The sequence below is a fragment of the Akebia trifoliata genome, chromosome 10, assembly GCF_017979445.1.
Source record: "Akebia trifoliata isolate Shusen 1 chromosome 10, ASM1797944v1, whole genome shotgun sequence".
NCBI lineage: Eukaryota > Viridiplantae > Streptophyta > Magnoliopsida > Ranunculales > Lardizabalaceae > Akebia > Akebia trifoliata.
In genome coordinates this window covers 3,421,000-3,437,576 of record NC_141384.1, presented here as the reverse complement: position 1 = coordinate 3,437,576, position 16,577 = coordinate 3,421,000, and the positions used below count along the sequence as shown (strand labels likewise).

Here is a 16,577-nt window from a genome sequence, read left to right as displayed (position 1 = left end):
TTAGTGGTTGCTTAGTCCTAATCTATGAGGATAGCATTTAGGGATAAAAATAATAGCAAAAAGAAGAATAGTTTAGAAAGTTGGGAATCTCTAGAAGATAATAAGATATGTTCCATATGGTTTGGATTTTGTTTTGGGATGTCCAAAGTGCCATTTCTTTAATTCACATAAGTCCAAATCCTATATTAAAAACTTACACACCTCTCTTTGTATTTATTGTTATTTTATTCTCTCTTTGTATCATTTTTAAACTTAGATTTTTATTTGGATGGTTTGGTTCTTGTTTTGAGAGTCTTTCCAATAAAGATTGCAGATATTTTGGGATTGTTAGACGATAAATAGTTAATTAAATCTAATAATTAATTTAATTTGTCTTGATTGACACAACTTGAAAACAACATTTATTTGATCAATTGGGAAGAGATCAAATCTTGTAGTTTTGCTTTTTGACTAAGGGCATTTTTGGTCGAGTCTAGTCTTAACTTCTGATAATTATTTAATCAATTAAGCATAGATCAACCATTGTAAAATTCAAAATTGGGATTATGTGATCCAAATGTCTCATAACGAGAAGTGTTCCTTCAAAATTTTGAAGCAACCTTCTTGATTCAAAGGGGACTCCCCAAACTATGGTCAAATGCTAATTTTCAAGTGTGTTTAATTCATCTTAACTGTGCCCTTCGACCGCATATTAATAAAACCCATAAAATCAAAGAGTCCAAGATTTCACCTTCACTAAGGATCCTAAGACTCACCATGTCTCATGATCCTAAAAGAAAAAAAAAATTTAAAAATGTTATTTTTGTTATTAAATTTTATTTTTCAATTTATTATCTAAAGTTCAGTGATCATTCTTTTTCAAAACCTTTAATAAAATTAAAAATAAAAATACTTAAAACCTTTAATAAGTTAGGAAGGAAGATGTTTTTGTAAATCAAGCTGAAATAAGTGAAGCCAAGGCCGAAGGCCCACCACCCAACCCTATAAAAGCGCAAAGGCCCACCAACTATCCCTATTAAAGCTGTGGCATCTAATAATTGTCAATAAATGTAAGATTCGATCAAAACGCATCAGTTACGCAGCGTTTCTTAAATTAGGCTTTAGTTGCTACGGGATCCGTGTCCCGGTATACGCTGTTAGTATCAGGATTACGTACTCCTGATTTATTGACCGTTCAATTTTCATAAATATTTGTGTGGCAAATCTCTTATAAAAACTGGTGGTGTAAAACTAAGGAGTACGTTTCTATAAAGCTGACAGCATGGCCTATTTGAGTCGTCCGCGTCATCAGATCAGACTTGTTATCACTTTCCATCAGTTCTCGCAGAACTCAAAAAGATAGAAATCTCTTGGAGAGATAATTAGTGAGAAAGAGAGAGTAACAGACCTTTAGAAATTTGTACTTTTTTATCTTCTCGTGAGATATACAAAGTTTTCGTGTGACGCGATGGTATTTTGGGATCGTAAATGAGTCAACTCGGACTAAAACCGGTTTCGACTACGAGAACAAAATTAGAAACTCTTCGTGTGCAAGTCCTCACTATGCTTCTTTTAAATAAGCAAGTTTTGATCCAAAAGTACTTTTTCTTGCCTCAACCCATCATTGAAGCCACGTCAAACATACAGTCGAGATAAGACGAAAAATGCATATTTTTCTACAAAATTTCAAATATCTTAATCGTCTATTTGATGGAGAGCCTCAAAGTATTACAACTTTCACATAATGTTTGACATTATAATGATTTGTCAACAATATGTGATAATTCCGTCAACACATTTAACATTTTCAATATTTCTCAAAACTTCAATAATTATTTAAAAAATATCTCTTATAATAAAAATTATACGAAACGTATACATATTTGATTTGTTGTGGGCTTTGTTTCCACGAATCGTGAATAGAAGGATTGAAAACAAAAGGATAACTGTTGGAAAAATTATTATTTGGTGAGAAATAAATTTTTAGTAAGTAATTTAAGTTTTTTTATTTATATGGATAATTATATTAGATATTATTATTTTTTTTTTTTATGATTTATTTGATACATTAGAATCATTATAAGGACTATTGTGGATGTCAAATCTTCTAAAATTTCATATGGTGTTAGAGTCGAATTGTTGATCTTCAATTCCATGGAGCCTATGATTGATGACCAAGTGAATTGCAATTTTGGTTGAGTAACAAGCCTGTCTGAGATGTATTGTGTACTTTTGACATCGTTTGATACTTTTAATTTTTTCAAATCCCTAGTTGCGTCGCATGTGCACGTATCACTTTCAAAAAGGTCAAGACGTGTCAATTTTAAAGTTCGGTGTAAAATCGATTTTTAATGGGACCCATTTGTTGGCCAATGTCACAATTTGTTTACTCATTATGCTACACATATTTTGGAGGATGGGTATCGTCATTTTCACACTCTAGGATGCGAACTATCGAATTTATCGTGTTAAAGCACTTTGCGTCGCCTTCTCATCCCCATAATTCCACAAACCCTAATATTAAAGGGTTTGGGCTTTCTCAGTATTAAGTTGGTCAAATCAATTATTGAGCACACCCAAATTTGTCATACCTTCACATGTATTACATAAATAACATGAATGACATTGTTCAAAATTATGTAATGGTTTCAGTTTCGTCAAATTCTTGCAAATGATGAAAGCAAAAAATGAGTTTGAAGTAATCTTGTGTTTCTAATTGTTTTTTGCTTCCCACAAAAGTTGAAAGCACTTTCTAAGTGTTGTATCTATGAAAGTTCAACAATATATTTTCGATTCTCTTAAATGGTCATTACATGAATCCTAATAGAATTCATATAAAAATGTAGAACCATTAAAACATTAAATGTGTTAATATGACTCAAGAAATAACACAATACATTGACCATGTAAATAGAAAATCCAACGATTGTGAATTATTCTCGTGATAAGTTGTTGGATATTCCGACTCCAAAAATTGGAAGAACTTACGGTTCACAATAGTAAAGTAGATTAATAGTTCCTGCGCATCCACGTGAGCCTTAAATTCGATATTTGCACCCCTATGCACATGCATAGTATGCGCACACATGCACTAAGATTTTCCAATGGGTTAGTCCCAAAACACAATGGACAATGAGTTGTAGTCCCACAATGCCTTGGGCCCGTATTTGCGGGCAAGGCTCAATCTTTTTTTCTCTAACACTCAAGCAATAATGAGCGATGGAACATTAATAAGATGAAAAATATTTATCCGACATGAGACTAAAGATTTAAAAAGTTATCTTAACAGTTCTCATAACCATTAAAGCAAATAGCATATTTGACTTTCAACTTAAACAAAAAGGGAAAAACTATAATATGAAATAAAAACTAAGAATTTTACAATATAAGTATCATCGGGATATGTATTATTGAGATACTCATTAAAGTCCAATTATGAGATTTGTATTTACATGATCAGATTTTGTGTTATTTCATCTGTCATATTTCATGAGTCAACTGAAATCAGCCCTTAAAACAAATATTTATTGAAGATAAACTCTATCCATGAAATTCTAAATCCATCTAATCTTATCTTAATCTTTATAAGGTATAGTTTTATATATTTAGTACATCTTATTATAATACTTCACATCTAGTAATCTAACTTCCTCTCTTGAATTAATGATGATCAATTATTAACTTGAGTTTATTGAAATCAATAAAGTTAATAGAAACACTAAAACAAATACTAATTGAAGATAAACTCTATCCATGAAATCTTAAATAAATTTAATCTTATCCTAAAATCTATATGATATAATTCATTGAATTGCAATATCTATTTAATAAAATACAACGTTGGACTCTACTCCTTTGTCTCGATCTTTACATCATATACCTCTTAAAGAAAGTATCTTGAGGAAAATATTTATCTTAATTGTCTTTTCTCTTCCTCCCCTTTTAAAAAAAGGATGAGACCCTCTATAGTACATTTTCCCTGTAGTTCTTTATAATGAACTTTAAATGGTTGAAATTTACAAGTTGAAAAGAAAATCTAACACTTCAAATGTGCAAAGATCATGCTATTGATCATATTTAGAAAGAAAAATTGAAAAAAAAAATTTAATTTAAATTTAATCAATTCCTTGAAAATGAACGGTTCATGAATTTTGATTTTTGAACGTCTAGATTTTCTTGTCTTTGTGAAATGCCGATCCTTTAACTATCAAAATCCATCACATGAAACTACAAGAAAAAGTACAACAGATAATTCGCTCCCTTTAAAGAATATCCCAACTTTATTATCTATTCTCTTCCACACCATTCCAATAATACTCGTCCAATTTTAAATATTGATTTCCTCTTCTCTTATTTTCCTTTAATGCCTATGATGCCCTCCCATAATACCTTTATAACTTTATTATTTCCCATTTTATCCCTTTAGTCCTCATCGTAAGCACAAGAAAACTCTAGCGCCTTATTATAACACTTCACATCTTATACTCTAGTATCCTATCTTAGTGATCAACTAATAGTAAAAGAAAGTTCGTCAATACTCGTCCAACTTTAAATAGTGCATTTCCTCTTCTCCCCTTTTCCTTTGATACCTAGGATGCCCTCCCATAATACTTCTATAACTTTACTATTTCCCGTTTTACCCCTTTAGTCGGGAAACGTGGGCACGAGAAAACTCTAGTACTGTATTATAGCACTTCACATCTTAGACTCTAGTGTCATATCTTAGTGATCAACTAATAGTAAAAGAAAGTTCGTCGAAGAAGAATCCTCAATGCTAATATGAATTAACGAAATTATCAAATGATAATTTGGATCAAAACTAGAAAAATACTCCAAAAACCCAAACCCAAACCCAAATGATCTTATGGTGTGAATCATCTACAAGGCTTACATATTGTGTTTATTCACTCATATGTGGTGGGTACGAAAATTATAAATATGCATTGTACCAATATACGACTCATGTGTTCCACATGAGTCCAATAAAAATGTTAGTCACACCTATGGTTCCTCAAAGAGTTATGCTCACCCTATGTCACCTAATTTGTTGTTTTTATTCTGAACCTTGAACTGATACAAAGAAATCTAGTTCGCGCTACAATTTGTATTGGGTTTGTAAAATCTAGCAAACCATGAATCCACCGAATTTTGATATGGTTCGACAAATCAAATATTTTTTAAATTGGTTTGATGAATAAAATAAAATAATTAATTTTTTTTCATTGTTTATATTTAAATTTTGGATTAGTTTATTAATTTATTTCTATTTGAATACCCATAAACAAATTATCTTTACCTATCCTTACAAATTGGTAGGAAGCTAAAGTGAATTAAGAAACGAATTCTGTCAATCTACTCCTACAAATCGGATTCATTCTAGAATTGCAAACCACATACCTCGAACCCTAATACGAATCGAGCGAATGGATGAACCAGGTAATATATTGGTGTTTATTCACCCATATGTGATGTGTTGAAATACAATAAGAGTCGTGATAATCTGACTACCCTACGTGGCAAACTCAATTGACTACTTGATGTGACAAGTTAAAAAATCGTAGATTTGTGCTCCTCGATATACACGGCTCTCTTGGTATATATTTTTTTTATGGGGAAGTGCAATTGTATATACTGAGTAGTACAAATCTACGAGTTGGAACTTGTCACGTCACGATAATTTGACTATCCCATGTGGTATACTCAATCGACTATCTTGATAAATTTGAAAATTATTGATCTGTACTCCTTGATATATACGATTCCCTTGGAATACACTTTTTTAAAGAGGAAGTCTAATTGCGTATACCGAGGAGCATAGATATACGATTCTAGATTAAGTTTGCCACGTGGGATAGTCAGATTATCACCATTCATACAAAATATGCGTTGTACCAATAGACGGCCATGTGTTTCACACGAGTCCAGTAAAAATGTTTGTTACAACTATAAGTCATACGCAAGAGCTTTGCTACAGCCACGATTGTTTTACTAAAACCAGATTATAATTAGTGGTTGAAATTTTTTTGTACCATAATTAATGACCTGACAGTATTAAAAATAACTGTGGTCATAGTTGTTCCCCATAGCGAAAAGGAAGGAAAACTTGTGGACCACAATCGCATGCAGAAGGAAACAAAAAGTTCCAGCCTTCCAGTTTCCATGCTACAAAACCAACCAAAATACTCAACAATTTTACAGAAATACCCCTAGTTTTTAAAAAAATAAAGATATTACGGAATTGTCTAAAATACCCCGTACTAGTTCTATTTAGGGTTGTCAAATCAAGCCAGCCGTCTGACCCGTTAAATCCGGATCACTTAGTCCAAGAAGAAAATGGCTAGGGTCTTGCCTCAGGACTTGTTAATTAAGGTTTAGAAATCAATGAGACTGATTATCTTAATTAAAAAAAAATTATTATTTTTTACTCCCACTTGTAAGGTCAATAAGAGTATTAGTATGACTAGCTTATATTGATAATAAGAAAAAAAAAAAACCTTATTAAATTTTATCCACCATCAAAAAGACATCGAGATGCATAAAAAAATCATTGGGATTCATAATAAATCTCAAGATCTTGTTTTACGTTGGTACAGATGGGACTTATTAACACCTTTTTCCTCATTATCATAATGAGAAAAGATTTTTTTTGTAAGAATATCATGTAAGATTATTCAGTCTTTAATGAGTTATTCATAAAATAAGGAATCATTGTCACAAAATGTTGTTATAACATTTTTGATTTTTTTTTTTTTTTTTTTTTGTTAATTATTGTAGATACAAAGCATGATAGTCCCCATAATCCTTGTGATTCTATAAGCCGAAATAATTTTAAGATCATGTCAATGAAAAACTAGTAAAATTTAGATTTTAAGAGAGAAAAAGTGCATACCTTTCAAATGAACAAATGTGTATCGTGAATTTTTTTTTATCAATATCATACTCAAAGTATTGACATATGCTAAAAAGACATGTGTCGGCATCCTCTGTCTTCCAATCACATGTGTGATATAAGCATATATGTCTTCTTACCAATTAGTATGTCTTGCTTAAGCTACCACTCTATCAAATCAAGTCAATCACTCTTTTCTTCTTGGGCCCTACTTTTAAAACTTTGAACTCTTGCAAGTTGAGAAATTTTGATAAAGGTTTCTTGACTTCAAATTCATTGGGTTTAGGTGTTTAAATTATTATTCTTATTTCTTTCTGAAAATGACGAAGTTTTTTTTTTTTGTTCTCTTACAATTATTATTTTAATTCAATTTTTTATAATATTAATACTTTTTAAATAAATTGGTTCTTTTGTAACATGTTGGACATTGGAATTGTTGTTGTATTGAAGTAGAAGATTATATGATCAATTTGATTCAACCTAAACTCAAGTCCAATACACTGGATAAGTTGAGACTTAGGGTTGGGTTAGGATGCACCCCAGCTTTTTAGGGTTAGCTCGCCCCCTTGATTTGTCCATCAAGGCATTAATAATCCTAGTTCCATACAAATGATTAGACAATAAATAAATAAAAATTCCTTATATCCATGGATGCAAGCAAACATCTCCACTCAAAAAAAAAAAAGTTTTAAATCTCAAAAGAGTTGTGTTGGGATAACATTTTTTGGATGACAAAAACGACATATTTTTTGTGATGACGTGCACATAATCATGGATGCTTTTTACTCGTATCTCAATACCATATGGACCTAATCTACTTATCTAGCTCTGGGTTCACCCCAACACAACACAACCCAACCCAATCGAACCCGACCGACTTGACTGGTTAGGTTAATTTGGGTAAATAATTTCCTAGAAAATGATCGAGGTTAAGTTAAGCCCAACAAGAGGTAAACTCAGGGTTAGGGTTTCGTGAACCCTAGATAGTAATTCTAATTAGAAAGGGAGACCAATTATGTAAAATTACTAAAATCAAGGAAGGAAACTCCTAGTGTGACTAATTGTTCACATAACTTTAAGCGAGGCGCCGCCGCGTGGGCTCGCAATTCTTATCGAATCTCACAAACGAGAGAGAGATTTCTAATCCCTCACGGACTTTCGCCCTACCCACGCCCTAACCCCTATAAATACTCTCTTCCCCTCTTTGCTCCTCCTCATAACTTGCCTCCTATTTCTTTCTCGATCGTTTGCAAAACTAGGGTTCACAGAGGTCTTTAGATCTTCTTCTCCTCCATTAGCAGATTTTTATATTTTTGAACGTAAGTCCTGTTTCTTTCGGATATTTCTTGTTTATATCTATATGATATTGGTTTTTTTTTTGGATCTGGATTTGGGTTTGGTTTTGTTTTTTCGTTTTCGTTTTCGTTCTTGTTGATTCATGTTGAAGGAATTTTTTTCTGCGAAACCCATATGTGGATCTGTGTTTCTTTATTTGTTTTTCAGATTTTTTCGAAAGATTCTTTCTGGGTTTTTGGGTTTGTTCTTGTTTTGCTTTGTTGATCTTTTATATTTCTTTTCTTTTTCTCCAAGAATTTCAATAGGATGGGTTTCTTTCTGTGTTTGCTAGATGGAAAAGGGTCTTAAATCTTTTAAATCTGTTTAAATATTTTTGAGAGATGAGTTTCTTTTATTTGCATGTTTGTATGGTTGATTTGCTCTGTTTCTTCTCTTTTTCTCCATTATCTTCCGTTTGAATGTATATATAAAGGTACGAATCTTTTTTTTTTCTTTCTAAAATGGTTGTTTAAAACAGTGGACTTCTTTTGATTTGCAAGTTTATTTTGATTGGGTCTGTTTCTCTTAGTTTTCTTGATTTTTAATGTACAAGAAATTATTTCAATAACACCCTATTTTCCTCAATGCATGTTAGATCTTTATAATACCCTGAAATTGTTGATTTCTTCTCTCTAATAGCAAACATTCTTCCCCCTTTTTTTAGCAGAAAGCGTGAATGTTTTAAATGGAGTCGAAAGGTGGTAAAAAGTCTAGCAATAGTTCCCTACAATACGAAGCTCCTCTCGGCTACTGCATTGAAGACATTCGACCACTCGGAGGAATTGAGAAATTTCGATCTGCTGCTTACTCCAACGTAAGATCTCACAAACAAAAATCCTTTTTTAATTTTCCTCTATTTTTCTAAAATTTTGATTCTAAAAATCTGTTTTTTTTTTCTCCTTTGCAGTGCGTGAGGAAGCCATCCTGATACGTCTACTACATGCCCTTTCAAGTAGATTAGGATTTCCGTTCAATTTCCCGTTTTAATTTGAATTCTGCGAATAAATTACAAAACCCATCTCTCAATCTCTTCTATTTTCTGCTCTGAATCGAAACCATGGCCCTATCAATTGAAACTGATAATTACTCACCTCCCCAATCTGCAATCGGTTTCGAAGGTTTTGAAAAACGCCTTGAAATCACCTTCTCTGAAGCATCCATCTTTGTGGACCCACAAGGGTTAGGTCTCCGAGCCTTGACTCGGGCCCAAATTGACTCAATCCTCGATGCCGCTCGCTGCACTATTGTTTCTCAGCTCTCCAATTCCGAGTTTGACTCGTACGTACTATCCGAGTCAAGCTTATTCGTATACCCTCTTAAGATAATCATCAAGACCTGCGGAACAACTAAGCTACTCTTATCGATCCCACCGATTCTTGAACTCGCTGACTCGCTCTCTCTTTCGGTTTTCTCTGTGAAATATTCTCGTGGGAGCTTTATTTTTCCTAGTGCCCAACCTGCCCCTCACCGTTGCTTTTCTGAAGAAGTCGCCGTTCTAAACGGATACTTTGGGGATCTCTCTTCCGGTGGAAACGCGTATGTCATCGGCGATCCATCCGTACCGAATCGTAACTGGCACATTTATTCGGCATCACAGAAGCCAAAATCTGCTTCATCTAAGATCGATGGGAGTGCTGTTGTTACTCTCGAGATGTGCATGACAGGATTGGACAAAGAATGCGCTTCCGTGTTTTTCAAAAATTCGGAGAACTATACGGCGAAGGATATGACCAATCGTGCTGGAATATCTGACATATTACCATCCTTCGAGATCTGTGATTTTGACTTTGAACCGTGTGGGTACTCTATGAACGCGATCGACGGTCGAGCTTTGTCGACAATCCATGTTACCCCAGAGGACGGTTTCAGCTACGCTAGTTATGAAGCAATGGGGTTCGACCCCGGTTCGGTTGGGTTCGGTTCTCTTATTGGAAGGGTATTGCGTTGCTTTGGTCCATCCGAGTTTTCTGTAGCTATCACGTGCGATGGTAGTGTGGAAAGCACGTGGGGAGAGAAGGATAATGATGTTGAAGGGTACTGGTGCGTGAATGAAGTGAAGCAGGATCTGCCTGGAGGGGGGTGTGTGGTGTACCGTTGTTTTGCTGCTGCTACTGCGACTGCGAGGGAGAAGGAGTGCGTGGTGTCCTCACCAAAGTCTACTTTGCATTCTTGGGTGGATTTCGTGGAAGAGAATGAGAGTGATGTGGTTGCTTGTCCTTGTTTTAGTTTGGCTTAGTTTCACATAAAGACTAAGTCGGCAGAGTAGTCTGAGAGTCAGTCCCGTAGTGGTGTCTTGGTAATTTTCTATTTTCTGTTGGGTCTTTCTTTCTTTATGTGTTTCGAATAATCGTGAGTCATTGTGGTATTTTTACTGCAATTATTCAACTGTTGTTTTTTTAATTATTATTATTATTGAATAAAGATTTGGGATTTTGTTATGAAATGTTTGGGCCCTTTGAACTTCAAAATTGCCCCTCGGGCTTGTGAGTGATCCTGTTGAGTACACATTCACCAATTTTAATTTTTATAATTTGTATCTTTCCTTGTGTCAAAAGACTTTCTTGTCCTCACTCAAAGACTTTATCGAATTGTGTGAGGTTCAATGTATTTCCAATCTATGCGCTTTATTTATTTATTTATGATTTGTCTTCTTGTATATATTACATGTATTAGTACTGTTTATTTGTAATTTAAAAATTAATTAAAGACTTTTTTTTTTAAAGATAAAGATTACATGATAATTTTTGTAATTTTGAAAATTAATCAAACCTGTCTAGCAATTGTAATTTTTTAAAGTTTTATATTAAATTTAATATTATATTAAATTTTAAATATTAGGATGTTCAAATTTTGGTGTGGAATCATTTCTACTTCTCTCTCATTATAAATAATAGTAAAGATACCTTGCTAAAGGAAAGGGATTTATTATTTATTTGAATTATAATTTTTTTCAAAATAAAAAAAATTCTAATTAATAATAAAAAAAGAAATTATTTATTATTCACAAAATCTATCATTTTACATATTTTAAAACTAAATCATTAGGTCTTGGAACTTATTCTTCACGAAATCTATTATATTACATTGAAACTTACAGTTATTAATGATCAATAGTCAAGAGTTATATATTTTCAAGATAATCATTAGAGAATATGGTATATAACGGGATTATTTTCCATATAGACTTTGATAGTTTGTTGAAATAATTTTTTTGAGAATTTGAGCCTATTTTATCGAAATTGTATGAAAATGTTGAACACTTGAACTGATAAATGACTTGGAAGTCTTGAACTTAAATCTAATAATCCATATAAGGGTCCCACTTAATAATATGGAGAGGGAACGGTCCATAAGGAAGGTTCCCTTGTGTGAGAGATTTAAGATTTTGTTTCTTTCTTTTTTAATATACAACGAATATGCTTTTAAGTCTTTTTGCCCATGACTTCAACAGTCGAGTCAGGCGCCTGTCCTTTTATACTTGGCTTATTATTCCTACAACTTCAACGGCTCTGATCTAACCATCTATCTTTATAGTTGACGTTGGATAGTGTTTGCCACTTAGGGTATGTTTGATTGCACATGAAAAATAGGGTGGAAAATCAATTTCCATGGAAAATGACATTTTTCAAGTGTTTGATTGCACATGAAAATAGAAATTCATTTTTCACCCCATTCAAAAAGTCCACTAAATCATGGATTTCACTTTCCCACCCATATGTGTGGGAAAATGAAATCCACCCATATTTTTCATCATCAATTCTTCCCTACCACCACTACTACCACCACCATTACACTAACCTCGCCGTCGTCGTCGTCACCATTGTCGTCGTCGTCGGCTCCCTCTCCGACCACCTTCTCTCTCTCTCTTCTTCTTTTTCTTCTTTTCCATCCTTCACCTCCTCCGCCACCACTACCACCACGTTCTCCCCCCATCTTCCTCACTTACCTTCGTCGTCGCCATCGTCGCCGCCGCCACCGTTGCCATTGTCACCGCCGCCATCGTCGCCGTCACCGTTGTCATTGCCGCCGCCACCGTCACCACATCCTCCCCCCTTCCTCTTCCTCGTCATCTTCTTCTTCCTCTCCCCCTCCTCTCATCTTCTTCCTCCTTCTCTTCTTCTTCTTTTTTCTCATATTTTTCTATGATTTTATCCAAGTGAAATCAAACAATGGAATTTGATTTTCCAACCCTACCTATTTTCCACAACTAATTTTCCATGAATTTCAAATTCCATGGAAAGTGACTTTCCATGAATCAAACATACCCTTACTTTATTCCTTCCCAACATTTTCGCCATTGGAATCTCTCTTATTATTATTATTATTATTTAATCATCGTAAATCCTTGCTATCTGGATTAAAATTCGATACTAAATTAATTATTATGTTAATAAGGATCTATAAAAATACTTCAACGATCAAGTCAATGAAAATTTTAATAAAATTTGAATATGAAAATTAAAAATTTTCTTCTTTTATATTCAAACATAATCCTATTTATAATATTTAGAATATTTAGATGTCGTTGTTTTATCTACAACTATCTTGTTATTGAAAATTTAGGATATTGGATTAAATTCTCATTTCCATTGCCAATGAGAATCTGTAAAAGTATTCCAAGTGGAAATTTTGATAGAGTTTGGTCCATAAAATGGAAAATTCATACCTTTTCGTTCATGTCAATTGTCTTTAATAGAGATTGGGCCTTGGGGATGGAAAATTCATACCTTTGGGTACATGTCAATTGCATTTGTCATCAAGCATACGTGGGTAGTAAAGCGTAATATATTTTTGAAGATCATAGTAGACAATCTCTCTTTATTTATATAGCAGGCATCACTTAGTCTATTGGCTCGGGTCACTCGTGCTATAAATTGCCCGATATCTGAGGAGAGGAATAAGGGACCAACTAATTAAATCATCAAAATCCGTAAATAAATTGATAATTCGTCGACTAATCACTGCATATGATCACATTTTACCATTTATCTTCCAATTTTTATTCTTTCAAGATTCAAATCTCAAAGACAGGATGGGCTTTTAGAGAGACATTGGATATAATGCTTCTTGGGAAGAAACCCAAAAAATCATTCATATAAACCCCATTTTGTTTTTTGAATTTTTTACAAAACTGTGACCAATTAATCAGACTGAACCCTTGTCGAATAATTTCTGAATCCAGGGATTCATCAAATGGTAAAATTGGCATAATGGTTTTAAAACTCGTTGGGACTGAGATGAGTTGGGCAAGTCTTCCTAATCTTAAAGGTAGTCAGTCGGGCGAGATGATCAATGTAAATCGTCCATCACATTGACTAATTCTGGATAGATTACTTGCGGATATTTTGAAAATAAAGATAGACTTAATGTAAGCTCCGCTTACAGGATCCTTAGAGCCTGCTAACGAATATGGTACAAGTAGCTAAGATCTCAGGTATCAAAATGTGTCTAGCGTATTGGCTACAATTCAATTGGGAAGCAATTTCAGGATTACCAACGAATTATATGGTTCCAATGACAATTTCCATCCAGAGAATTCTTCTGTCCTACATGCATTGATCTGGAGGTTCCATATATACGAGGTGAAGATGTCGGGTGCAAGGTGATTGTGTGGGGTATGGGTTTGCCAATGTGGGAGTTTCTTCATGTTGATGATCTTTTTGATGCAGTTTTTTTCCCTATGGAGAAGTATAGTGGATTGGGTCATGTTAATGTGGGAAGTGGTTGGGTTTGAAGGAAAGATTGTGTGGGATTTGATGAAGCGAATGGGACCCTGCGGAAGCTCATGGACAGCTAGAAATTGGCAGGGTTGTGATGGGTTTCGAAGATCTCGTTACATGATGGGCTTATTGATACTTACAAATTAATGTGGTTTTTGGAGAATGTGAAGCAATAAGTTATAAGTTTGGGGTCCAACTCAAAACCTATTGGCTATGAGTGGAGAGGCCTAGAAAGTTATCAAGAGAGAGACAAGGTAATAAGTGTCCGATGTGGGACAAAACTTAAAATGCCCCTGCACTTGTGAGCCAAATTGGGCCAAAGCATGTGGAGATATGAATTGGGTGACGTGGAGGAGAGAAAGGCCCGCTTGAGGGTTCAACTCGAGAGGCCCACGAACTTATAAGGAGTGAGACAAAGCAATGAGTGTCCAATGTGGGACGAAACTCAACAGTAAGGATAGAAGTTTATGAGGAGTTGATGATGCTTCTTTGGATGTGTTTGATCTGTCAAGCTAGTATCAAATGGTTTAATCAAGTTGGTTTGTTATACTTTGAGTGCAAACTAAATCCAGTGTCCATGACACAGAAAAATGTGTCACTTTATGTTATAGATAGAAGGTGTCCTGCATTGGTGCCTTGGACACGAAACAAATACAAAGTTCATTTTTCTTTGCTTTTTATAAGCAAGCAAATTTGTACTGGTAGAAGAAGGCAGGTTTTGAACCAATATCGTGATATCAACACTCAAGAATATTGGGCGAAAACGTGCAACAAATAAAACGAACAATGAGCAAGAAATTAAATGTAAACGAAATAGATAAAAATAGAAAACAGAAGACACGATTTATGTGATTCGACAAGATGCCTACGTCCATGGAAAGCGATGATCAATCCACTATCATCAACAAGGTTTTTTACAAAGTTCACCGGAAATCCTAGTCTCTTGTCACACCCATTTATTACTCTCTCTTTCTCTCTCTCTCTTGGTGGCTCTCTTTCTTACACATTAAGAATAAACCCTAAAAATACCCTTTATATATTTAGGATGACAAAGAGTAGAAAATGGGTCGGATCAATTAATCGGGTCAAACGGATTGTTTATGGATCATCAAGAATCTGGGTTGAATTCATGACAATTCTCCAACAAAGACTTCAACCAACTTAGCTTGACGCCTTCAAAAGCAAAGAAGTTCATACTCATGCATCATGATTCATGAATAGTAAAGAAAATCTGAAAAACATAATGAAAATTGACCCTTACATAGATTTTAATTGATGCTAGACTTCTAATATAACTCTACCTTGTACTCCAATTAACTTTCGTAAAATAATAATTTTTGAAAAATAGTAAAATTTCTAATTTAACTAAAACTCTTCTACTATCCTTACAATAGCTAATAACAAACTTATAAAACAATTAGCAGTCAAAATTGGATAAAACATGAAAATAATAATTACTAAAAAAGAGAGTAAGTTTTTAACTCAAACTTAAACTTGACCCTTCAAATGACCTTTTTTTCAAGATGCTTATTAGAACCAATCATGTAGATCTCGTCGTTAGCTTTTTGAATGGGCATTATAATGGTCGTTCTTATTTACAGTCACGAAGTTTTGAAGATAAAATGCACGTTTAGTCTTTTGGCCTGCCTATCTTCTTTCTTGAGATCTTATCCTACATCAATTTTCATGGGTATTGTTATCTATGAGTTGCACCTTCGATGTTCAAAATATTAAGTTATATTCTTGTACATTATTCCACCTTGCACTGGGTATTAGGTACCTTCTTTTATCTTTTTACGCGCATGAAGCCGATGGGCCTAACGTATCCACACAAAATCGGTTAATAAGGTGACAGAATTAACGACTCCTGAGGAATTAATGCTCATATTGGGTATCGAACTCACGACCTACGCATTAACGACTTATCGGTCCAAAATTTCCACTGAGTCAATCCCTCGGGGTTTACCATAATACATCTTATACTAACATATGTTCAATAATATTCCAATACCCTCTCGTAATCAAATGCTATTTTGGACAAGGAACAAGTGATTGGTTACATTTAATCTTAGATTAATTACATCTTATACTAAATCATTTTTTATATAAGTGTTTATATAATCAAGTAGTCATTTTTTGGGATAGTCCATATGAAAGAAAAAGATAAAATAAATTAAAAAATGCCCTTAGGTTTTGATTTATTTGTAGCCGCCACCTTCGAGTTTAAAATTTGTATATACTATTGGTTTGAATTTTGCAACGAATCGGAATAATTTAATTGCAAATTAGATTCTACCTAAACTTGTTGACAGCTTTTTTTAGGACATTTGCAATGAATTAGAATATTTGGGAAGGTGGGATGAATGTGTATCTATTCTTTTTTACACGTTAACATTGTATTTGGATCGAGAGAAATTGAGAGAAGAGGAAGAGAAAATAAATGAGTTTCTCTCCATTTCTCTTAGTTTGGATTGTTAAATTGAGAGAGAAAAAATGTGAGTTTTCTTTCTCTCCGAAAGTGGAGAGAAGAGGAGAGAAACCCCTTTTAATTTTAATTTTTATTTTTATAATTCTAACTTTACCCCTAAATCTCTTTTAAAATATTTTAAAATTCCGAAAATTTCTCTAATTCTCTCCTATCAATCCAAACATGA

At 33.7% G+C, this 16,577-nt stretch overlaps 1 protein-coding gene and 1 pseudogene across 3 annotated transcripts; both read left to right on the top strand.

Annotated features, from left to right (window-relative positions):
- Positions 1 to 8,025: 8,025 nt before the first annotated feature.
- On the top strand, positions 8,026 to 10,646 carry LOC147392798 (S-adenosylmethionine decarboxylase proenzyme-like). 3 transcript variants are annotated; one of them, XM_086456184.1, is made up of 3 exons: positions 8,026 to 8,187; positions 8,871 to 9,017; positions 9,111 to 10,646. In XM_086456184.1, exon 3 carries the CDS (start codon positions 9,261 to 9,263, stop codon positions 10,437 to 10,439), a length of 1,179 nt encoding a protein of 392 aa, XP_086312310.1. In that variant the 5' UTR covers positions 8,026 to 8,187; positions 8,871 to 9,017; positions 9,111 to 9,260; the 3' UTR covers positions 10,440 to 10,646. The 3 variants fall into 3 exon arrangements, with proteins under 3 accessions (XP_086312310.1, XP_086312311.1, XP_086312312.1); XM_086456185.1 differs by having other exon boundaries at positions 8,033 to 8,187; positions 8,868 to 9,017; XM_086456186.1 differs by having other exon boundaries at positions 8,052 to 8,187; positions 8,843 to 9,017.
- A 2,767-nt stretch (positions 10,647 to 13,413) lies between these two features.
- LOC147392797 (putative GDP-L-fucose synthase 2 pseudogene) lies at positions 13,414 to 16,577 on the top strand (annotated as a pseudogene).

Excerpts from the sequence above, each read along its gene's own strand:
- LOC147392798 (XM_086456184.1), top strand. The coding sequence starts at position 9,261 with ATGGCCCTATCAATTGAAACTGATAATTACTCACCTCCCCAATCTGCA.